The 26,349-nt window shown below is 37.2% G+C and overlaps 1 protein-coding gene across 1 annotated transcript in view; it reads right to left on the reverse strand.

Annotated features, from left to right (window-relative positions):
• VWA8 (von Willebrand factor A domain containing 8) overlaps positions 1 to 26,349 on the reverse strand; it is a 184,299-nt gene that overhangs the window by 129,222 nt on the left and 28,728 nt on the right. Inside the window, 8 exon segments of the mRNA XM_071550531.1 lie at positions 4,917 to 4,994; positions 5,076 to 5,210; positions 6,481 to 6,612; positions 15,019 to 15,123; positions 17,978 to 18,086; positions 18,408 to 18,457; positions 18,821 to 18,985; positions 20,851 to 21,018. Of these exon segments, the coding sequence (XP_071406632.1) occupies positions 4,917 to 4,994; positions 5,076 to 5,210; positions 6,481 to 6,612; positions 15,019 to 15,123; positions 17,978 to 18,086; positions 18,408 to 18,457; positions 18,821 to 18,985; positions 20,851 to 21,018 (942 nt within the window).

The raw sequence follows: 26,349 nt of genomic DNA on the forward strand, positions 1-26,349 counted from the left end.
GCACAAAAAGTCCTAGAAACAAAAACATCCCAGTACACAAACACGTGATGTGCTAAAAAGACTGCTTTTGCTGCAGAAGAAATGGAACAAGTTGCTGGAAAGCTGTTATAACACAGCTCTGACTGTTACTTATTTTTTCCTCTGAAACTCTGAGAGGAGAAAATGTATTTTAAGCAATTTAAACTAAAAGTTCCTTAGCTACAGTCCACAAAGAACTGTGTGCTGCCTCACATTTGCTGTTGCTTAACTGCATTAAGAGACAAGTTAAAAACAAGCCTTTCCTCTTCAGGATGAGTTTCCTTTCTCAACAATTTGCCTACATGAAATTGCATATAATGAGAAATCTGTATAGTGATGTCAGAGATCACAAATGACACAGGAACTGTGCTCCGAACCAACTATGAGAGATGATCTGTGTTCTTCAAAGATTTGGTTTAGATAAATTTCATTCTCATCTCACAACATAAAAGCTTTTACAACTGGTTTATTTTGTGATACCAGTATAGAGAAATACACCTTTTCACACTATTCAAGCCCTTAAATCAACTTCAGATGCAAAGAATGATGAAGCAAATATTAGAAGATTATATACACATAAAAAATGCAAGAATTCACTTCTTGACAGAGCCTGAAGAAAAACAGTGCTATTGCCTCAGACCAAGGGCAAGCATCCCATTACTCATTTTTCTGCCTGCAGAAATTACTGGAAAATAAAAATTAACCTCAGGACAAATAAAAGCCTCCTTAATTTTAGGAATGGATTTAAGACAATATGATACCTCTCTGAAGAAAAACCAAAACAAAACAAAAGGACACTTTTTTGAACCAAAGTAGAAAAAAAAATGTTAGATTTACAGCATTATCAAAGTTTTCAGTCTTCATTGCTGAAATAATATATGAATTCAACATCTGTTCTGTCATTAAATTATCCTATTACTTTGCTATGCAAAGTCTCTGATACAGCATCATATATTTTAAGAAAAACAAATGCATTCTGAAATTCTATTTATAGCTCGAATACATTCAAAAATATTTTTACACACTGCTTCTTGTAGAAACTTTTGAGTTCATGTAATACACTGTACATTAGGAAACATCTACACATGTGGACCTTACATAAATTTTACTACACGGGAATTAACAGCGAATAAGCAGCTCACAGGCATTTATTTGCCTTAGTGATACTGTTTGGTATCTCCAAAAAGCATCTCTGTAAAATCCTTTTGCCCTTTGAACTTGATCAAACCCTGTGAAACCAAAGGAAAGGTTCACTTCAGTGGGAAATACTTCAAACCCTTTACCTAGATTTTATTTTTCTAGGAATTACAGATCTCTGAAAAAAAGATGTTTACTAAATAATTAGTTCCATTGTCAGCTCTGCTCATATGCCTCCAAAAAGGAAGTCTTCTGTTCATATTCATCAAAGGCTGGCCACACTATTCTTGATACAGGACAGGATCCCACTGGCCTTCTGGGCCACCTGAGCACACTGTTGGCTCATGTTGAGCTTCTTGTCAATTAGTACCCCAAGGTCCCTTTCTGCCTGGCTGCTTTCCAGCCACTGTCCCCAGCCTGTAGCGCTGCAGGGGGTTGTTGTGGCCAAAGTGCAGGACCCGGCACTTGGCGTTATTGAACTTCATCCCATTGGAATCGGCCCATCTCTCAAGTCTATCCGGATCCCTTTGTAGAGCCCTCCTGCCTTCCAGCAGGTCGACACTCCCTCCCAGCTTGGTGTCATCAGCAAATTTGCTGATGATGGACTCAATCCCCTCAACTAAATCATTGTAAAGATGATGAACAAAATTGGGCCCAACACTGACCCCTGGGGGACCCCACTGGTGACCGGCTGCCAGCCAGATGCAGCTCCGTTCACCAGGACTCTCTGGGCCCAGCCCTCCAGCCAGCCCTTCTTCTCTTTCATTCCTTACACTTGATCTCTGTCTGTGTGAAAAGCTACCAAATTCCCTAATTCTATTTTTAAATCCTGCAATTTTTCAGTTTATGCCATGAGGTTAGAGCATCTTACAATCTAAACCAGATGAAGCTTTCCAAACATACTGAGTGATCACTGGCTATGACAGAGATTGTGATTTTGCTCTAGTTCAGCAGGTGGGACCAGTTCAACACTGTGTGGGGGTGACCAAACTGTGTATTCTACACCCTCCATGTAATTTCCCATGAACTGTTAACAATGGACCATTTGCAGCAGCTGCCCAGGGCATACCGGATCCCTCAGGATGTAAGCTGGGTGTTAAAGAAGCCTGTGAGATAAGAGCTCTGATAACTCTCCTCCAGGGAGTCACTGGCACCTCCACACCCAGCCTGAGAGGGCGTGTCTGCTAACGGGCCAGCAACAATTCCAAAAATACCCCATGACTCACAGAGTGAGATCACCCATTGTGGAACTCCCTGCCCTGAGAGAGGTACTGGGTGCTCCCATCTGGACCTGAGGGTATATAATCTTGGGGTTTGGAGACCTCTGGGACCACTCGTCAGATCCAGAGGAGGACCAGAACCTCAATAGGACTGCAACTGCCACTCCCGACCAGCCTGCGACCATCATCTGCACCAACAGGTTTTCCCCTTCCTTTTACTTTGGAGTCAGGGGAACCACATGGGGTTAAGCGCAGGGACTACTGAACACCACTGTGTTTGTGCCCCAGGGTGCTGGGTTATACTTCTGGGGTTTGCGGGATAAACCCAATTTCTCTTTGTGCCATTGCATTTATTGTAATATTGTTATTAAATTGTAACTCGTTGGGTTCATTTCTCCTGCCAGCCTACCTTTAAACCAGCACAAGTTTGCAAAGGAAAACTAACATCTCCAGTGCTGTGAGAAAGTCTGAAACACTGTTCAGATGAAATAGAAGGGAAAAACTGTTAGGCGTACAGCAGCCCTGCTGTGCCTTGCTTAACATACTCTGAGACAAGACAACTCAAAAGTCTTCATTCCTTTACTATTCTGCAGTCTAACCCTCCTGGAACCATTACTACTACTTCTATGTTAATCTTTTAAAATACAAACTTTACATTTTGCTCAGTAAATGTCTTCTTCCAACACATGAAAAATGCAGCTAATTTTTAAGGCAACTATGTCAACTGCATGTGCATGTCTCAAACTGTCTTAATGCACACTTCACCCCAAATTCATCTTAAAAGCCACACTTGTACTAAGATGCAACATAAATAAATTTGCAACAATCAGGTAAAGGGTGGAAGATTCCTGTCTGTTATAGTATCTGTAAATAATTAATATTCATTGAATACAATATGAACATATTACATTTAAACACCAATCTTTGTGTTTTATTTCTAGGTTCAAATGTTTCTGTACATGGAACCTCAATTTCTAATCTCTACTGCAACACAGTCCCACCACAATTGTAATCTGACTAAATCTAAACATAAAAAAGAAAAGGCACTGAATTTATAATATTGATTAAAATTCCACATCTTGAGCACCATAAAAATAAATATGTAAGAGGATATTAGAGATCTTGACAGAGAAAACACACACACACAAAAAAGATAAAGACTAAGCCTACATAACACGAAGAATAACTTTTTAAAAATTCCCCAGAAACATAAACTGCATTGTGCATTCTTAATAAAAGAAAGAAACTAGCTGCCATAATGATAAAAAAGTACTGATACTGAAGAATTTAATTATAATATTAAATGGCATATGGACCAAGATGAACAAAACAAGGAATTACAAAAGTTCCACAGGCATTCAAAATGCCCAAGAGGCCAAGAAGGCCAATGGGATCCTGGCCTGTATCAAGAATAGTGTGGCCAGTAGGACCAGAGCAGTGATCCTTCCCCTGTACTCTGCGTTGGTGAGGCCACACCTTGAGTATTGTGTTCAGTTCTGGGCCTCTCAGTTCAGAAAAGATATTGAGGGGCTGGAGCAGGTCCAGAGAAGAGCAACAAGGCTGGTGAAGGGACTGGAGCATAAGTCTTATGGGGAGAGGCTGAGGGAGCTGGGGTTGTTTAGCCTGGAGAAGAGGAGACCTTATCACTCTCTACAACTACCTGAAGGGAGGTTGTAACCAGTTGGGGGTTGGTCTCTTCTCCCAGGCAACCAGCAGTAGAACAAGAGGGCAGGGGCTTAAGCTCTGCCAGGGGAGGTTTAGGTTGGATATCAGGAAGAAGTTCTTTACAGACAGTGGTCAGGCATTGGAATGGCCTGTCCAGGGAGGTGGTGGATTCTCCGACCCTGGAGGTTTTTAAGGTGAGACTGGACGTGGCACTGAGTACATGATCTAGTAATCAAAGTGGGGTTAGATTAAGGGCTGAACTTGATTTCTGAGGTCTCTTCCAACCCAACTGATTTTATGATTCTATGAACTAGAAGTGGTCATCCCTGTGACCTAAAGGTAGGAGATATACTTGAAAAAAGGAGAAGTCAAAAAAATCAAAGTTTTCTTTAAACGCTCAGTCATGCCAAAGCACAGAATGAGTGCCAATTCTGTGTGGCTAGAAGGACGAATTGTGTTAAATGATTCTCTACACATTTTATTTAAGATTATCTCTTTCACATTCACAATGAAGTCAATAAAATTGAAGGAGAGCAGTATCAGGATCAGTTTATATGTGATAACATTGTATTATCTATATTGCTGCACAGTACTCCCTCTATTTAGGCCAGTAGTAAGAAGAGACTTAGATGAGCATTCTAACAGAGAGTATAAAATGCTCTATGATGATCAGAGAACTTGGCTATCACTGAAATCTTTGCCTCCTTTATTGTTTTAACACATATCAGTGATTTTAAAAGCTGCAGTACTACAGGAACACAGCTGCAGCTTTTAAAAGCACTGATTGAGAGAGACAGTATACACAAAGAATTGGGGTCTGTGTATTATACTTGAGATCATATTTAAAGTATGATAATCATCAGATATTTCCCTTACCTGGTAAAGCATGATAGGTTCTATGCTGTATCCCAGCATATCAGCAAACTCCTTGGCAATAACGGTTTTGCCACAGCCCTAAAAAGTCAAAAAGATAAGAATTAGATTACATTCTAAGGATCATGGGGAAGAAGGGAGAATAGAAACTTAAATTCTTACTTTTCCTCCAATTAAACACATATCTTTAACCATATGGGATTGCATCATTTCTGCCAACAGTTGATTATGGCTGGAAGTCCTTATGAAAGTATCTGATCGAGGATGACTTTTTAACAGCCCAGTTCCAGCTGGAACCTATAAGAATAAAAAGTCAAAATAAGCTATACCATAATAACTCCAGGCTTTGTGTAGACTAGGTTACACTTGTCCAAAACTACTGTAATATTTTGCTGATAATTGTCATCCAAACTTCAAACAGGCACTGCCACAAAGTTTAATCGTATAATTTCTAATGGATAAACTCCTTCATATCTTTGCCAGCTCTTCATGAAAAAAATCAACAAAATATGAATCAATACAACTGCAGCAACAGGGTCTGCAAAGAACTTCAGGCTTTTCGTGCTGGAGAGAAAATAAAAAATCACCAATATTCACTGCTCATCAGAGAAACATAGAAGAGAAAGAGCAATTAGTATTGTGAAAATCTGAAAGAGCTACTTTGACCAGAACCTTGGAGAGTTTCAATTGTTCATCACGTTAAAGCACCTGTGCTCTATTTCTACATCCTGTTCCAATCTGGGAACTGTTCCATCAGCAAACCACTTATGCCTTCCTGTTCCCAGAGGCATTCTCCAGACATACTTTCACCTGTATGTCAAATGAAAACAAAAATCTTTGCCTCAGAAAAAAATTGAACCAGGTTCCTACAGACTCACCTTCTCCTGAAAAATTCCCATTTGCTGTTGTTCCCTTTTTCATTTTGTCATGGTACAAACTCTCTGAGGATATTCCTCACCACTGTTAGTATGATCTCGCTGACTCACACTAACTCATCTTTACAGACTCTCTAGAATCTCCAAATTCAACATTAACGTCAAATTGTCAAATCAGCATCTGTTTCCTGAATAAGAAATTATTTCACCACCTAGCAGGTCATACACTTCAATGGAAGAAACTCAAATTAATCATAGTTGATTTGATTACTTTGTTCCATTTTCCCAGCATCCTGTGTCGGAACATTACCAAGCACTCATTAGATTTTATTTGATGTGTAAACAAAGACAGACTATTGTTTTTACTAAAAGAAAAAGGGAAAGCAGCATCAAGAGAACTGTAAGTACTCTCTACTATTCTAATCCAATAAAACAAAAAAAGAAATTCAGAGGCTTTTTTTTATCCAAACTGTAATGATTCTCATGAAACTTTATCCAGAAATAAAATCTTGTGCATCCATAAACTAATATTCCAGTACCTAAATGTGTTTCCAGTAAATACCATGTGTTATTCTACCAAAAAAAATATTCAAATGACTTTTAGGATCAAGTCTGTCAAATTCTTGATGAGATAAAAACAAGTTAATGATTTTAAAAACATATTATAATTTGATGAATATATAAATTCATACCTGAAACGTCACTTCTTTTTCACCAATTTGGATAGTTACATCAGCCTTGAAGGGTTTGTTTCCATGTACACTCTCTACTTTAGTAATCTTTCTGGGACCCAAGTGGTTTTTTGAGTTTTGAAGCTCAAAACGCTGTAGAATTAAGAGATGGGAAAACTAATTATTAAATACAACTTCCTGGTATTTAAAACTGCTCCTTCTAAAACAATGCCAGAAGTTTATTTACAATTGCAAAGTTCTAAATCCATCTACTTCACATCAACTTTTACTTCACATACCTGTGTTCACATTCTTGAGGGTCTATATATTTTACATTTAAAACCAAGGCAGAGTTTGTATACCAGCTACTTATTCACAGACTGTAATGACAAATGTAAAGTGAAAGTGTCACATGGTGACTTTGTCAAGTCTTAGCCTGACAGTTCCAAAATAATATGAGAAACAACGGTAGCCTTTAGCATGTGTAATAATAGATCATCTTTCTCTGCAGGTCATTACAACCAATTGCAGATTTAAACATCTGACTACCAATAAAAATAACCACCAAATATTACACTGACTTAGCTTCACAGCTGCCTTATACAATGAAAATTGAGGACAACCTGTACAAATTGAGCCTTCAGCATGTTCTGGGTATATCAAGGACATACAACAGGACATTTGTCTTCTCAATCCTCTTTTAAGCATACTTATTTCATGCTGTACATAGAAAATATGGAAACCATTTAAAAATGTTGGGAAAGGAGTGTCATACTGGGGCGTTTATGTAGAAAAAAAACTAGTAACTGAAACTATTGAATTCATAGAGCCATTTTATTCAACAGAATGAAAGGTGAATAAATAAGAGAAAAAGGAGTATTGTCCAACTCCCTCAAATTATTAGAAAATTTTTTTAAACAGAATTCACTAATGTAAAGCAATTCTTAAAAACCCTGTAGTTTTATTACTACTAGGATTCACAGCACTGCCCATTAAAAGAAAGAAAAAGAAAGAAAACTGAGATGAGGTTTTTTTGTAAATTCCCTTCCTGGAACAAAAGCCTACAAAAATTTTGTGTTTAAGCATGTATTTAAGATAAATGTGCTTCAGTAAAGGGCTGCACCAAATCATATTCATTTTGTAACAGCTGAGTCTACTTCAGATAGCATTAAATGCTTAAACAACAAGAGAGGACAGGAATGCCTACTGAGTAGTATCAAAAAAGATGATTCTAAGAAATGCTCCAACTATGATTCTGTGAAAGGAACTACCAGATGATCTCACTCATGTTCATTAGTAAATTACAATATTCTTACAACGTTAATGGCATTTGGGGTAGAGTTAAAGGTGCTCATACGCAAAATTGCACTGCTTGTATGCTAAAATCCCTTACCAACAAAAGAAAATAACTGTGAGTCAGGAAGAAGATTATCTGCACCAGCAGGCTCAGTATCAAACAAAGATTCGAAGACAGCATCAGCAGACCTTGTACACAAAAGTCTTGGGAGTTTAAAATTTCTAAGGTATTTTTTGTATGGTTGGGATTTTTGGTTTGGTAGTTTGGGTTTTTTTGTTTGGTTGTTGTTATTGAGGGATCTGTAGCTAGTGTTTTGTAACTCTAAGTCAGAACAGTGAAAGAGGACTGTCGATGTGTAGAGTGTTACTGAATTTATACAATGTAAATTCATTCATCTAACTGGATTTGTGCAATTTGAATTCCTCACACGTACGCACACAGACACAGCTGAATACTGTAGCAATTAAACAAGTGACCACACTTCCACTTGAACAGGAGCAGCAAATAAAACTGTCTGTGGTTTTCAGAGTAAGACAGATCTCTTTGATGCAGTTCTTAATTCAGAATTATGGTAGACAGATATGGAATCAGAGAGGCATGAAATGGATGTACGCCATATTAAACATATTTCTGCTGAGCTAGATACAACTTGTTCTATAAAATATTCAAGGTGATAGCTGCAAGGGAAAAAAATATTTGTGGCTTGAAAGAACAACTACTGAGCACAGTCAGTATCAGAAAGTTTGGGAGATACCTGGAGAACAAGTGGGCAGGCTCATTGATTCAGACTAAAGAGGAAAGCAAAAAGAATAGACTAGCCACCAAAAACCAGGGAAGTGGTTTGACAGCCCACAACATTCTGCATGCATAGATACATGTAAGAAAAGGCAAACTGTAAAAATTAGGAAAAAAAAGAAGAGGAATTCTGACCACATGGACATATCTAAAGATTGCTAATGTCTCAAAATGGAAATTGCAAAGAATACACCAGCAGAGAGTCTAAATGAGCAGTAGTTGCAGATAAGCACTGCTGAACTCATGAGACAGCTAAGCTATTCAAAAGAGGCATCCAAGGGTTGAAAAAGATTCTCTGTATGGGATGGAAAGAGAATTTTCCAATGAACAGGAGGACTGAACTACCTCACAAGAAGCAAAATATGAACTGCAAGTGCAAGATGGGATGGACAGACAGATGAAGTTTGACAGATTCCACTCCAGCGGTTATGTATTGGCACTAAGAGCATCCATTAATGCAAAACCCCAAAGATTATAAAATACTTTGGAAGGAATAAGAGAGAAACAAATCCTTCGAAAATTTGTAACAGAAATATCTTAGAAGTTAACAGAACTCTTCTGACGAAGGATTCTTTCTTGTCTAGACAAGAAATATGTTTCCAGTTTTCTGAACTATTACGCTGCTCTCTCTGAGTACCAGTGTGGTCTGAAGATTCCTCACTGCAAGGCAGAGAAACAGGTTTCAAGGAGGTCAGGTAAGATTAAAGTGGGTGTACAAGTAATAAAAAATGGGTAAAAGGAACAAAAAAGCTTTTATTTGATATAGGATCAAGATAGTAAACACATAATAAATTAAAGTATGAAAAAAATGAAGAAAAATTCTAGGGCCTTAGAATGAAATTAAAATCTTGGATATAGGCTAAAACGGACTTGCTCATTTATTAAGACAAATCTGATCTGTATGTTATTTCTAAAATTTCATGCACAGATTTGTCTGATCAAAAGGTAAAAAAATTCAAATAGTGTTTTCAACACTGGTTAAAAAAGGCACACAAAAGGCATGTGAGAATTAAAAGAGCAAAACCAAACAATCCAATGAATCTGAAGTAAAATACCAAAAGTTTATGGGACAAGGAAGAAATATGTATAGAAAAGCTGGAGCCTCTTTTGAGTCACCAAACTCAGCATACATGAAGATGACCAGTTTTATAATAGCGAAATAGCAAAAACTTGGATACTGTGGGAGAAATATCATATGTACTTAAGCTTATTGATTGAGAATGTTTAACTGAAAGTGTTTTCCTTGAAATCACTGATTTCTCCATATCTCAGTTTTTCACAGAAAAACCTTAAATATTTTTTACTTAATTTTTACAATCATATTTCAAATGTTCATCTGTCAGTCAAAATAATTTGCCATGCCAGTATTTCATCTAAGTACAGAATAATTTTAAAGGCCAGAATTCCAAGCAACAAATATTTTCTTTTGTACAATCTTCTAAGTTAAGGATCATCTCTAAGAATCAGAATAAAAATTGATACAGTTGTGTCCTAGTTACAGCAGCCAGAACCAGTTTATCACTGTGTGGGTGTAACCAAAACTATGTATTCTACACCCTCTCTGTGATTTCTCATGAACTGTTAAAAATTGAAAGTTTGCAGCAGCAGCTGCCCAGGGCACACCTCACACCTCAGGCTACAAGCTGGGTGTTAAAGATCACAGCAAGGCATAGAAATGTTTTCATCTTCACACCAATGACTCAGCTGTGGTAACTCCCCTCTGGGGCACCATCAGCATCCTCATACTCAGCCTGAGGCATCATGTCTGACAATGGGACATTACGGACTGGCACAACAGGCAATTGCAATGACACAGACCATCAAAGATTCAAAAAATATCCCATGACTCACAGAGTTAAATAACCCATTGTGACGCTCATTGGCCTGGCAAAGGTACTGAGTATTCCCACATGAACCTGAGCATATATAATCTTGAAGTTTGGGACTTCTGGTACCACTTGTCAGATTCAGAGGAAGACCAGAACCTCAACAGGACTGCACCTGCCACTCTCAACAAGACTGAAATCATTACTTTGACAGAACTGTGACCATCATCCTCACCAACAGGTTTTACTTTCCTTTTACCGTGCACTCAGGGGGACCACATGGCACTCAGCACAGGGGCTGACGAACGCCACTGTGTTCGTGTGCCAGGGTGTTGGGTTATACATCTAGTTTTGTGGGTTAAAACCAGTTTTTCTCTGTATCATTGTATTTACTGTAATCTTTTTTAGTAAATTGTAATTCTGATTTGTAATCTCTCTTCAGTTGGGTTCATCTCTCCTGCCAGTTTACCTTTAAACCAGCACAAGTTGCCAAAGTACAGAAACTTCAAATAAGGGTAAACAAATGCACATCATTCACAAGTTTATTTTGGTACTTCTGTCCTGTCTGTTGCAAGCTAATGAACTAGTGAATGCTGCAAACCCTAGCACTTGTACAAAAGTTCTGTATGATACGCAACTCTGAAGACCACTGCTGATGCAGGATTAGTGTGCAATCCTTAAATACCTTCTTTTATGCTAACCATTTTTTATGTAAAAAGGAGTTACATTCCTATCAAAAAGTTGGTAGCTAGACAGTTAAGCCTAAAACAGGTTTTAACTTCAGCTAGATCCACACAACAAGAGATTGGATTTCAAAGCATCTTCACACATCCAAGACCAACACTGTAAGAACCATAGAATGGTTTTGGTTGAAAGGGACCTCAAAGATCATTTGGTTCCAACCCTGTTTGATGAGCAGGGGCAATTTCCACTAGACCAGAAGCTCCAAGTAGTCCCACCCAACCTGGCACTGAATGCTTCCAGGGATGGGGCATCCACAACTACTCTGGGCAACCCATACCGGTCCCTCACCACCCTCACTGTCAAGAATTTCTTCCTAATATCTCATCTAACCCTACACTCTTTAAGTTTGAAGCCATTCCCCCTTCCTATATGGATATTCCATATGCCTTGCAAAAAGTCCCACTCCAGCTTTCTTCTACAGCTGCACTAAGGTCTCCCCAGAGCTGTCTTTTCTCCAGGATGAACAACCTCAAATCCCTCTGCCTGTCTTCCTAGGAGAGGTGCTCCAGCCTTCTCATATTCTTTGTGGCTTCTTCTGAACTCAGTCCAGCAGGTCCACATCCTTCTTTTGTTAGGGGCCCCAGACCTGGACACAGCAGTACAGGTGGGGTCTCTTCAGAGAGGAGGAGAGGGGCAGAATTAGTTCCCTCAACCTGCTGGTCACACTACTTTTGCTGCAGCTCTGGTCTGCAAGCACACGTTGCTGAATCACATCAAGCTTCTCACCACACACTCTCCTAAGAACTACCTTCACTCATAGGGAAGTGTAAGTCAATATTTCACATTAATTCATTATTGAGAATAAGAATTACAAATACTACTTATGTCTTGGTGTAGTCTCAGTAAGCAAAGAGGCTTATAAAGAATTTCCCCAGGTTGAAGATAACATTTGGGAAGACAGTACCCTGAGAATACGATCTCTTCAAGAAATATGCGCAGCATCTAACAACGACCAAAACTAGCTATTTGGTATAACCACTGGCTATCTCACTTCTCAGCTCCAACAGCTGACTGACTGGAAGGGAAGATATCCTGAAATTAGGATATGTTATCGGCTATATTACTACATCCCCATATCTTCCCTAAGTCTGATGCCTAATGCCTAAACTTTACATTTCATAATCTGAAATTTTGCGTTTTTTTCTTTAAATGTTAGTTGATGTTAAGAAGTGATTGAATATACACAAACTAATCCGTCAATTTGAATACACATCCAGTATTTATTTTTTAATTCTTGATACCTTCCAGTTAAGACTACCTTTTCCCAATTCTAATCTTTTACACAGAAAGAAGTATTCAGTGGTAACTATTAGCTGGATACTCTTAGGAAACCTGTAGAAAGGTACAGTTAGAAATCACTTTGCTTCAGCCAGACTTCTCTCCCTCACCATTCCTACGAAATGGAAAAAATAATTCTTATCAATGTTCTGGAGCTATTATTATAATATCATTATAAACAGATGTCCCTCAATACAACCAGTTATTTTCTGTATTTCTTAAGGTTCATTGCTTAACAAGATTTGTTGTGTGCAAATAGAATAAAATTCCAAATAAGATTACATGTACTCATTGACATAGTAAGTTCATGTAAGTAGTGATGATGAAGATTAAAAACAAAAAAGAAAAACACAGAAAAAATTAATGAGATATTTGAAAGTAGATTATGATGATTATGATCAAGAAAGGAAATTTTATGAATCAAATCAACCTGTCTAACATAGGAAGCAAACGCACGCACAACACAAAGTTAAAGAAAATAAAATAAATAGAAAATAAACAGAAAATGGAGGAGGCTGATGGCATTGAACATATAGACATTTAACATCTATAATTGATCAGGTAAACAAAATCCCAAAGTATTTAAAATAAAGGCATATTAAGAACAGAAGTGACTGTTAGTGTTCTGCTAACAGATAGAAATCTATTTTTACGCAGATGGTGGTTCTCATAGGAAACTTCAATTACCCCAAGCTCTGGTGGAAGTGCAACACAGCGTGACACAGAATCACAGAAAGGGTGAAGCTGGAAGGGACCACAGTGGCTCATCTGCTCCGATTCCCTGCTCAAGCAGGGTCATCCCAGAGCACATTGCACAGGATTGCATCAACATGGTTCTTGAATATCTCCAGTCAGGGAGACTCCATAACCTCTCTGGACAGCCTGTTCCAGTGCATGGTCATCCACACAGTAAAGAAGTTCTTCCTCATATTCAGGTGGAACTTCCTGTGCATCAGTTTCTGCCTGCTGACTCTTGTTCTATTGCTTGGCACCACAAAGAACTTCGCTCCATCCTCTTGACACTCTCCCTTCAGATACTTACAGACACTGATGAGATCCTCACTCAGTCATCTCTTCTCAAGGCTGAACAGGCCCAGCTCCCTCAGCGTTTCCTCACAAGCGATGCTCTTGTTGCCTTCCGCTGGACTCACTCCAAGAGCTCCATGTCTCTCTTGTACTGAGGAGTCCAGAAGTGGACACAGCACTCCAGATGCAGCCTCACTAGGGCTCAGTAGAGGGGCAGGATCACCTTCCTTGAGCTGCTGGCAATGCTCTTTCTAACATACCCAAGGATACCAGTGGCCTTCTGGGCCACAAGGGCACACTGCTGGCTCATGCACTGCTTGCTGTCCACCAGGACCTCCAGGTCCTTCTCCGCAGAGCTGATCAATCTAGATTTCTGAGGCTGCCTGAATAACTGGCTAGGGAGGGGGGAAGCACAGACAGCTCTTGTTATGCACAAGCAAGGAGCAATGGGTCATGGATGTGGAAATCAATTGCAGTCTTGGCTGTAGTAACCATGAAACGATGGTGTTCAGAATCATGAGGGGGAGTGATGAAGACAAGTGACAAATCACTAAAGATACTGCATTTCAGGCCATACTGGCTTCTTCCGAAAGCGGTAGGTAGGACCCCACAAGAGTCAGCCTGGATGCTTCAGAAAAGCTAGCAGGTCATTCAGGACAACATCCTTCAAATACAAGGACTGGCCATCCCAAAACTCAAAGTCAAGTAGGAGAGCAGTCTAGTTATGCAGGGAATACAGGACGGAACTCCAGTGCAGAAAGGCAGTATACGGAGTGGGGGATGTCAGCAGGGATGGGCTACAAACATTTCCCTCTCACATCAGCTTGGTTATAGGAAAACCAAAAATTCACTAGCTAGCTACAACGTTGGTTATTTCCAAATCTGCACATACAAATAACATCTGATTTTCAAGACTGAAAGAGCTGGGTAAGATATTCTAAGCTGTGAACGCTAATTTTCAACAACATACAGAACTACAACATATTAAAAAAGGAAAAAAGCTAACATTGTGCTTAAGTTTTAAAAGGATAAATGGAATAACCCAGCATATTTATAGACTTTGTAAGCTATTATTAAACATGGAAAAAAACAACAAAACAGATCTGACCAACAAGAAACAAACTGGCTAACACAGAACAAATTCAGAGATCAGAATAATCTGTAATCATGCTATACTGAAAGTATTTTGTGCATGTCATATCTATAGTCATTTTAGTATCTTCTCTGAAAAGTCAAATGCCAGAGGTATACTTTAAGCATTTGACTATCTTAACCATATAGGTAGTTAATTAACCACTCTCTAGTTAATTAACCACTTACTATATAATGAGGATTTTTCTGTAACTTTTAACTGAGGTCTAAATATTCCAGAGAACCTAAGGGTTTCACCTTGCACTATCACAAAATTTACTAGCTTATGAAGGTTCTTTTTTAAAATACTATTACAAAGTTTTAAGCATCAGCAATAATGTAGCCATTTAGTTTATTTTAAATTCCTTTTTTTATTCAGAAGTAGTGAAACAACATTAGTCAAAGAACTATTGCCATAATCCATCACTCCCTGGAATTACAATACAAATTTGCAATACTTACTTTCAACATGTCTTTGACTGCAGTCCTGCCTTCCTTTCCAAGGAAAATATTGTAAGGGTAAAGCCGGTCAATAACATGCTGGATGGACATCATAGGAAAGGAATCCTAATGCAAATTTAAAAATACAAATTAAAAAAATTATTGGCTCATTCTGTCACCAATCTTTAACCCAAAAATCCTATGCAACTCTGAACGTAAAGTAAGACTGTAAGGGCAATATACAAATGACCACTACAAACAGTACTGGATTAAATGTCAAACCAGAAATTTCTCAGATGTAATTCATTATAATGCAAATGTCCAAAGTAGATTAGAAGAACTATGTCCTAAGAATTATTTTCTTTCCTGTGCATAAATGGAAGCCACAGTGACTGGCTCAGATACTTAAAGACATATATGGCCAAGAATGACAAATCCCATTACTGGTAACTGAGTTTAACAGCACCACTAGAAAAGAATCAGTATGACAAGAAATCTGTATTACATGAATGATCTACACACTCACAGAAATTGGTAGCATATAATTTTAATTCTATTACATTGTACAGATTAACAAATCTGTTCAAAGAAATTTTTGAAGTTTGATTAAAACTATTTTGTTTTGAAATAAGTTATTAATTATGCTTGCATTTTCTACACAAAACTGAAAACAACCTTTTTTTAATAATGTCATTAGTTCTAAGTACTAACTCTTTTTTCAGTTGCTGCCTCAACTAGACAAAGATTTGATTAATTTGCTGCAGTAAAAGAAAGAAACAGAAATGATTTTATGACTATTCACGAAACTATGCATAAAGCCTTTCCTTGTAGGAAAAAGGTGTTTCAAACCCCCAACGGAAAGTATTGACTGTTTGCTGCAATAACAACTTGCAAGTTTTTAAGGATTACTTGTGTGTAACACTAGTGAATAACAGTCATTGGACTGGCGCTATCTTTTTAAGACTTCATCAAAGCAAATAATTCAAATAAAATCAACTGATTTTCAGTTACACATTCGGATTTACAAAAGCACCCAACTGAAACAAAGTTCCTTGGAAATGAAAACAGGAGATGCATATTTTATGAAATGCATAATTCAATTTACATTTATAAGCAGCAATACATTTATACTATTTTTAATGTTCCACATTAAAAGAACTCAGTAAAAATAAACCATTTAATGCATTGTAGTAGATGTACTACTTCAAGGATCAGGGAGCCCTTTATTGCATTTTAAAAGCCCTTCATCTATATAGAAGAACATATCATGTAGTATGTCCATATTATCTCAAATAAATAATAATTACAATGGCATGTATAAAATGAGCCTCTTTGGAACAGGATCCTATTAAAAATTCTCCCTTTCAGCAGGCAGGAGTTCTCAGGCCAAGAAATAAGCATTGGGACTGTGTGAATCCATGACAGAAGATAAGAAACTACTTGCTACAATACATAACCTCCATACTTTTAAACAGTTAAACCAAATAAGCTAGAAGCAGAGGATGGCACTGGCCCAGCATGTGAAGGAAAAATGCTGTAGCTAGAAGTCACTGAGAACAGTCAGCTTAGAAAACCAAGTGATTAAAACTAATTCTAAAAGAAACAGTTTTCATCCACCTAAAAAAGACACTGTCATGCAATGATAACACTTCACATTCTCTAATGTAAAATAAAATGTTTCCTTCACTTCATAGTTCAGATAACAGCTTAGGGCTCGTTTTCTTTCTGTTCCTCTGAAAGCCATCTGGCATTCATTTAAAAATAATTTTTCACTATGGGACTCAAAGAATAAAAAGTTACAATTTATTTTAAAATCCAACACATACTTCTTTCCTAAAGCCCTCCAAATACTGCTTCATTTCACTGAACTTAAATTTTAATCACTTCTGCATCTAATGTGGGAGCACAAATTCAGAAAATAAATTGTGTCTGTAAGTATCCAGCACAACTGAGAGGACTGAGCACCACGGTAATACAAGTAATTGCACATAACACAATAAAAGAAAGTGATCTGTTGCTAAGCAGTACCATAGGCAGAATGACTGCACATGAGACAACAGAGAACTACTCTAAGACCCTACTACAGACACCTGCACCTTGAAGACAGAGGTTGAGAAACTGTCCTGGTATTTTATCCTCCTGGGTTGACCATATCTTCCTGCATACAAAAGGACATCAACTCTTCTGTCTCTTCATAAAGACCTCATCTCTCTGACTTCCTTCAGGAGGCACCTTCCATTTTGACTTCAACTGTTTACCATGTAATTATAAAGTCCAAGAGGCAAAGGACTATCTGGGAAAACAGAAAGACTGCCATAGCTTTAGTTCTCACCTGCCTGATCTGTCACTGTAAACTCAGCAGTATTTCCCCATGGTTTGTAGCTGTCAGGAAGCACTGCACAACCAGCCTCTTCATGTAACCCTCCATTTCTAAGTTTATTCTAAATCCACAGTCAACTCAAAGACCTAATGTAGGCTTCATCTCATACAACTTGTTTCCTATATCTACATTTGAATAACTTTTTTGTGTCCTTTAAGGTGCCAGTGGAGAGCAATAGGTGTCTTTGTAATGCTAGCAATCTGATTTACATGCATAACATTAAATACAAAGCACTTAAGGTTTTGATTTTTATTTCTCTTCACTGACTACATCAGTGCCATCAGGTAAACTGCAGATGTTCCTGAAGTCAGGTAAGATGATTTACCAGAGGGCAAAAGACAACAAACTGAGCACTAAGATACATTTAATCACACCACAAATTTTATATCCTACCATACTTTGTCCTTCAGTTTTATACTATATGCTTGGTTAAAGTATTATCCAGAGAAATATGAGACTTTCCTCCCTCAAACTCTTCTTAGTTTTTTCAGCATTTTTTCTTTAAATATTCATGTTAATCTTCTGACAACATGAATAAACCAGACCTAATTCTGAAAAATTTTAAGCCTGTACAGTTTCACAGCACATGTATGCACATACCAAAATCTGAACTGCAGCCGATAAGCTGTCTAAAGGAAAATCTGGAAGTCCCAGCGAAGAAGATTCTTGAGAGCAGAGAGTTGTAGCAAATGACAGGAGCTGAGAAATTCTGCATAGGAAAAAGTAATTACAGAGTTTTATACATGCTATCTATATTTAAAATACCAAACCATAAAAAGTTAAATACAGTAAAAGATGCTGGAACTACTTCTGAGTGCAAACAAGTAAGGAGTGACTGAAGTTCTGAAGCATTAAAGATTCACTACACAAAGGCTGCATACGAAAAGCTGTGTGAGTATATACCCACACATATTAAAAAATTTCTTCACTTCTCATCTATGCAGTGACAAAGAAGCAGAAATAGCACGGAATCCTGAAAGGACATTGCTTATTCGGTTCTTCAAATTTTTTTTTAATTATGAAAAATTACCTTTCTGTGGAAATGTTTGATCCGATTGAATATAACAGCTGAAGATGGTCCTGAAAATAGAATATAAAATCATTTAATAAATTAATTTTAGGATAATACTGTGGGTCACATTATATAAGGCATTTTCTATCTTTCCCCCTAATTTAGACATGAGGATTCTACTTACTCCTTGACACAGAAATCATTTCATTTAAGAAAAAAAAATCAAATCCTTTCTTTTAGGATTAAGTTTTATGGAAGTTACTTTTCTGCTGTAGCATTCCATGGCAACGCTAAGCCTGCATTCAGGAATTTATTATTAAATATGAAAATACAAAAAACTCAAGCATTCTTTTCAGAGGTAAGTAAAACATAACCTCAAAATACTGTCTCTACTCCATATAAATAATCCAATCTTCTGCTATGACACTCACCTTAAAGGGCAGATGATAAACATCTCTAGCTTGAAACCGCGAGCGAAGGGGTGGATCCAAAGGGTTACCAGAGTACTTCGGCACCGGCAGGCCCAATGCTATCACTCGAAAATCTTCACTGACCCGAACAATCTTCCATGCATCTAATTCTGATTTTGTATGATCCTAAAGAAATTAAAAGAAAGTAACAGAAAGAAAAAAAAAAACCCATCATTAAAATCTTAGGATGACCAAGCTTCAGGTCAATTAACAGCCCTGGTCATTCAACCTAAATGTGGTAGTGTTCTCGTCTTTCCTTCAGAGTGTCTAGAAAGCAATAGAACTGGTTAAATCTGTGGAAGGTAAAAAAAAGTTTTTCCAAAATGAACATAGAAAGAATGCTTGATTAGGTACAGCTTTCAGGCCTGTAGTAATTTAACCAAAAACCCCACAGATGGTGATGCCTGTTGTGATGTTACCTTACATTACATCATGTGAAAAGATACCAATACAACACTAGTTTTTACAAAGAACAGAATATAAACAAACCAAAAAATGTATTTTATTCTAAAATACTAGAAGTGGGTTATTATGAACAACTTTTTTCCTTCCTTCCCACCACTCCTATTGTAAATGTAAGGCCAACTAAAATCTCTACTTTAAAACTTCCATTTAAAAATTATGCTTTATTATATTAAATAATACAAAACTAGACTGTCTCATAAGGACATTAAATATTGTATTATTGTCATGTAAAGGATTCACTGCGTATAAAAATGCACTCTTTTGTCTTTCCACATCACAGTTAAGTCTTTCTTGAAACCACACATGGGTACATTTCCTTCAGACCTAGATGCACAGTAATTATTCACATGGGAGAAGTGAAATGAACATTAGATTATATAATACAATATTCCCCAAACAATAAAACAACAATATTAAATTTAGTGTTGTAGGAAGAGATTTATTTCACTCATAAACTACTGGCAATGTGCCTGAGGCACTAATTTTAAAACATTTAATCACTGGAAAAGTGTTAAATAGGAAAATGTTTTGAAACTGAATCTACATTTGAATTCTCATTTTCAGTCTTTAAATACAATTACATTTTAAAAGCTTAGTTTTGAAATATAATAATAATAATGCTTCCAATGACTGCATCTACTAAGTAAATATCATAAAAATATTGTTGGAAATGGCATGGATCAGAAGAATTTTAACCACAGGTGAGAGGCATAAGAAATATGCTAAATTTTCAGAAATTCACTATGGTACTTCAGCACAGCTGGCAACTTCATACCATCGAGAGCAATGACAGAAGGCTTATTGCACATTTTCTTTCTGTGCCACATGGGTCAGACTTATACACTTAACCACAGTTACAAATGGCAGACAGAAAGATGAGCAAGCAGGTGTTAGACTGACAGGTATGTGACTGGAAAGTACAGTATGTGAAGGTAACATACAAAGTACTACTGAAACTGTCAAAAACCCAAGAATATTACTGAATAAAATCCCATTTCCTATCAATCTAACCATTTTCTATAGTTTAGATTGCTCTTTACATATACTTTTGTAAATTAAAAGGCAAACAAGCAGTAATTAATATAGTGTTGCTCATCTTGACCTCATTCTTTTTGTATCTTAACATTTTAAAGGCTTAGCAACAAGGCTATTGAAAAGTTGAAGGATTATCTGCACTTCATGGGAACAATTTCAACTTAAATAACTTTTCATAAGTATAATATAGTTATTCTCACATTGTGGCTTCCACATTTTAGAAACATACAGGCTTCACACAAGGTTAAAGTGGACTACTCTTTCCCTTCTGTAGACAAGATTCAGATGAACACTTTTTGTTGTTGAAAACAGCAGCTTTCACCCTGCCTGCTTCAGTGTGTGCAATGTTCCAGAAAAAAACACAGAAACTTTGGTGAGATTTCCCCTATTTGACTCCTAAGTACTCTCCCCTTCACAACAGTATTCTGGCACTTCCAAGAACAGGACACAAAAAAAAAAAAAAAAGAAAAATCAAAATAGCATTTCCATACCTGCAAAAGTTTGTCGTAACGTTCTGCAGACATGAGAAAACGACCATCTTCAAGCTGCATTTCCCTGTTTTCCAGCAAGTTGTTTAACACAGGCAGAACGTTCCGCTCAGCCTTCTCCAAGCCTTCCAAAACAAGGATTCTGCCTTCGGTCGCTGCACGAACTGCACACTTTTAAAAAAAATAAACCCTCACAATATTATAATAGAATTGCGCTTTACATGTTTCATTAAATCCTGTTGATAAAGAACCTCCAAATGTTTCCCAAACCAATGTTTCTTTCTGTAAGAATCAGTAAGATTCACATCAAGAAACCACGAAGAGTGACAGCTGACTACCTTAACAGTGCTACACATCCATGAGCTGGATTTCTATCTCCTAACTATTACAGGGACCAGCAGAAATAAGTTCCACTATTTTGTACCAACAGAATAAAATACAAAACGTTGCAGAATTTTTGTGTATACACAGTATGTATTAATATATGTGGCATCCTTTCTTTTTTGACGTTATATAATATTTTGCACTTTTGAGTATTTTAACAATTTGGGGATAGCTATTTAAACAGAAAACACACACAATCAAAGTGGGTTTAAATGTTTACAACTGCATTAAAATATTTCTTAAAAAGGCTAGTATTCCTTTAGATTTTTCAAAATATGCACCAGCTGAATTCACCCTCAGTACATTGCTTAGTCTGAACAGATTACAAATCTATTGAAACCAAATATGGATGATGAAAACAAAATAGTGCTATAAATAATCAGATTTTTTAAAAGTGATTACAATGAAAAATATTTAGAATTATAATCCTTGACTGAATATGGTCTTCTACAAAATCAGAGTAAAAATGCAGCTGTTAATTTGATAATCCTTTGGAGATTTAGGAATAGAAAATTATTTCTTTTCTAGTTAATTAGTTGTTTACATATGGCCATTTACTGAAGTACACAATGTGGAGTCAAAATGTAAAAATAACCTCCGGTGCTGGTGATTTTGTGCAACCTTATTAAAATGACATGCACTCAAGTACATTAATTCCACTTGATATCTAATACTCCTAATTACTGTCCAGTAAAAGACTCTGAAATACAATGCATTCTTGTGTTCCTCCAATTTGCAGAAGTTTAATCACATAACAACAGGGCAGGTTTGGGCAGAGGCAACATTTAGAGACATCAGAGTCCTTCTTTGCATTCCTATCACATTCAAACACAATTTTTAGACACAAGCACAGTTGCAAAGGGAGAACAAATGAAATCTCTTCCCAGCATGTCTCCTACAAACTCCTACAGAACAACCTGTCATATAATGCTAGATGGAAATCTCTGAAGAATACAATAGATGCCAAAAATTAGGTCAGAGAGAAAGGAGGAAGATATGAAAAAGATAATGAAGCACCAGAATACAAAAAAAACCCCAAACCACCCCAAAATACGTATGAAAGCAGATGTATAAAGGACAAAAGCATAAGGATAAACTAGAAACAAAGAGTTCAGCACAACAAATTAGTTGCCACATGGTATAAAGCATACAACTGAATCAGAGATCCATCCAAGTCAGATAAAGAAGAGAGTAAATGATAAGACTAACTAGAGAAGATGCTTCTTATCTAGTTTAGAAGCGTAAGGAACAACTGTCAAATTAGCCAAAACATAAGCTTTTCACATGGCTATTAAGATGGAAATAATTCCTGATTATTAATGTCTCTAATCTGGACTCAGGCATACATTACTGAAAAAAGGCACTCGTAAATCCTGCATCTCCAGATCAAGTTTCTTTCTGAGAAAGACAAGATTTCTATAGCTAGCCTCATAATCAGTATCTGAGGAAAATAGAATAAACCCATTAAACAAGTAATAATCCTCAGATTATTTGTCTTCCACTGAACCACCAATTCTTTAAAAAAGCTATGAATTTTGTTTTTTTTTTCATTCAGGACATTATATTCTACTAACAGAAAGCATAAAATACCCCTCTTCTCATACCATGAAATCTGTACAAAGGACAAATTCTCTACTAACATTCTTCCCTAGGAAGGTCATTGGTCAAGTAAAAAGTCTGATCCAATCTGTTTGAATAGAAAACCCGAGTCTCCAGCAGACAGTCCAACACCTGGCAAGAACAAAACACTATTTTGTCTAAACGCGGTCTGCAGATACAGCCAGAATACACTTTAACACACAATTCATATGCCAAGCTGGTTGGATTCTGTATATTATAAGTCTATGAAGACTTTATGACTGATTTTTACTAGCCAGAGGAAAATACACATTCTGTTCATATGGTTTCAAAATATTTTGAGTATCCATAGAATTTTGTTGACTCATGTTGAGACACGCACACTATGGATGAAGGCTTGCTGAAGTAACAGGCTTCCAGCATCAACACAAACCTCTCTCTTGAAGACCATCTGCTGTAATGGTGACACTGCTGACAGCGAATATTAGAAGTATATAACAACAATTAACTTTGAGAAAGAAGATACTCTCCATTAGCAGTTCAATCTTGAGAAGCAGCCTACTGCCTACACTGTGCTGACTCCTAATCATCAGCTTACAGGATCAAAACTTTAAAAGTACAGATCTTGGACACTGAAGTTTTTATTCCAAATTCTATTCCTCAGGAAAATAAAATTTCTAAAGATATGTCTCAGACCTCTGCCCACCTGGACTACCTTTTACAATGAGCTTCAGGAAAGACTGAGTGCACAACCATGGTTTTATACTCCTTAATCAAAGATACCCCATAACAATGAAACCACCACAACCTGGGTGCTAATTTACTCTGATTGGCCTTCTTCCAAACTATGCTCCTCATTCACCTTCAAAGCTTATCTGAAATAGCGGAAATTTTCCTTCAGAATACAACAAAGTACTGCACATTTCATCTGCCTCTTGTTCTTGTGTTAAGTTGCATAAAGTCTGCTCCTAGGAACAGAACAGCTGAACTTTCACTGATCTATGCTATTTCTGCATTCTGGTAGGTACTGTGCAGTAATTTTTTGCTGGGCATATTACAAGGCATCCTCTGAATCATTACTTAGGTTTTATCTGTGTATTGATGGATTGATATGAAAATTAAAATGTATTAAAAAATCAGAGGAAGGAAAGTAAGTTTGCAGTCTGTCACTGAAAACCATTTTAAAAAAACGCATCCACAAAACAAATCTTCATAATTCTGTAATGAGAACCCGTAAAGAGTTGCACTGCCTACCTCTCTCGATTACCCTTGTTCACTCTAAATGCTGAACATAAAACACAAATTTGACAAGTGGGGGGCTTATATCATCCAAACTTGCTGATAAATCTGAGATTAAACACATTAATTCTTGTTAAAGGGCCAAGAGGGATTTGTTAAATGTTTACTTTCAGATTTATTGTCACTGCAGTGAGGGACTATTTTGCTCATCAGAGGAAAACAGATGCTGCTGCCTCCCACCTGTGCTCCCAAGGCTCTGAAAGGATGGTAACCTGGATACCTGCTCCAGGGAATACCTGCAGCTACTGCAGGCTGGGATCAGAAACCCTTCACACAACACTGCTCTCATCATAATGGCTTCATACAAGGAAAACATGATGCAGGATGCTTACCACAGTTTCACACTGCACCTACAAAAATACCTATTTTATCTTTAAAGCAAAACCACCTTAGGAACAAGACACCCCCAAGCAGACTTTCATTGGCTTTCCTGTAGCTGAACCACAATGATCTCCTCCACTTGAGCAGTGCAAAATACAAGTGCAGGAAGCTGTAACCCCCAATTTTGACATAAATCACAGTGTATAAGCACATGGATGGCATTATATAGTGTCAGAAAGGGAAGAAGGACAGAAAAACCTCATCACAATGCATATACTGAAATGCACAAACATCACAGAAAGGAACACATTTTTATAAGGCTCAGCAAAGTAGTTGGTAAAGCCACATGAATTATAACAGCATAGTTTTCACATATCAGAACGAAATGGTAGTTCTTTTCTCTCAGGAAAATGCTTGCACACCAGAAACCTCTGGTTGTCCTGAAATTCATGAGGAAGTTCTCGGGGAACTCTAAAGGACTTTTTTCAAACCTTGGCATCATTCAGAATATGATGAACAGGCTACATTTCAGAACTGTACTGTAATTAAAAGACGCTAGAAATGGCTCAGCACTAATCAATAACTTTTTCAGAAGGTCCTTACCTTTTTTCAAGGTAAGTTTGGGGGGTTTCTTACATGATAGTTTGCCTCTGCTCTGAAAACTGGATCCCTATGATGACATCTCAAGCACAGCAACCATAACAACGTAGGAAAACAATGCAAGCAACTCAGTGAACACGAGAACTAATGAGGTAAGGATTCTCTGCATCTGTAGCCTACATTTCAGATGTTCCTTCCAAAGCAATATCTTGTTCCCACCACCCGCACAATATCCCACACAAACTCATCCACCCAGTTCTTTCCATTCATTCCTGTATCTCATAAACATAACAACAATGTAATATCCAGATGTGACTTACGGATCAAAAGAGATCCTTAACAACCATCTGGTAAAGACAACACAAAACTTTGGCTGGTTTTGAGCTACCACAATGCAGACTGCCTGCAGCAGACTAACAGAACTTGAACTATTAAATCCATTCTGTTTAGCAGTGATGGGAGCTGGACATTTGAGTCCCTGTAACCTACCATGCTAACAAGTATCAAAAAACTCATAGGAAATTGATGTCTTTTAAATTTATTTCCATAGGTTAAATACAAGGAATCACATTTTTTAAATTGTTACAACTAACCAACAAATAAAAGGTATCAGGAAAAGAAATGACAGAGATGCAAAATGAAATACATTAGGAGCTTTTACTCCTCATTTTATGAAGAAAGGAAGAACACACTGATCAAAACTTGTAATTTACTCCAAATGGCTGTTATTTTTCTAAGAAGAAGCCATGGAAGCAGTAATAATTTTTTTACAATGCTCATATGAAAACAGCAAGCTATCTAGACATTTAGAGATAGTCTAAAGACCAACATACAAATACATGCTGGGGCAGTGAAGCATATAATAATTGTCTCCTACTGGGGAAAATACTTTGCTAGATTTTAAAGATAAACAACAAGTCTGATGGTATGCTTCTACCAAAGACTGTATTTCAAGATACTTGTTCAGCTTTAAGGCCTCTTAAGTCACTAGTTACTGCTCTCCATGAGTACAGGAAACTGGAAACCTGCTGAGCCATACTAAAACAGATGATTACTTCATGGCTGAAATAATAGAATACTAGAATCATTAAGGTTGAAAAGGACCTTTAAGATCATTAAGTCCAACCGTCAATCCAGCACTGTCACCATGTTGACCATTTAACCATGTCCTCACGTGCCACATTTACATGTTTTTTGAACACTTCAAAGCATACTGACTCCACCACTTACCTGGACAGTCTGTCTCAATGCTTTACAACCTCTCTGTGAAACTTTTTTTCCAATATCTGATCTAAACCTCTACTGGTACAACTTGAGGCC

This window comes from Pithys albifrons, chromosome 1 (genome assembly GCF_047495875.1).
Source record: "Pithys albifrons albifrons isolate INPA30051 chromosome 1, PitAlb_v1, whole genome shotgun sequence".
Taxonomy (NCBI): Eukaryota; Metazoa; Chordata; class Aves; order Passeriformes; family Thamnophilidae; genus Pithys; species Pithys albifrons.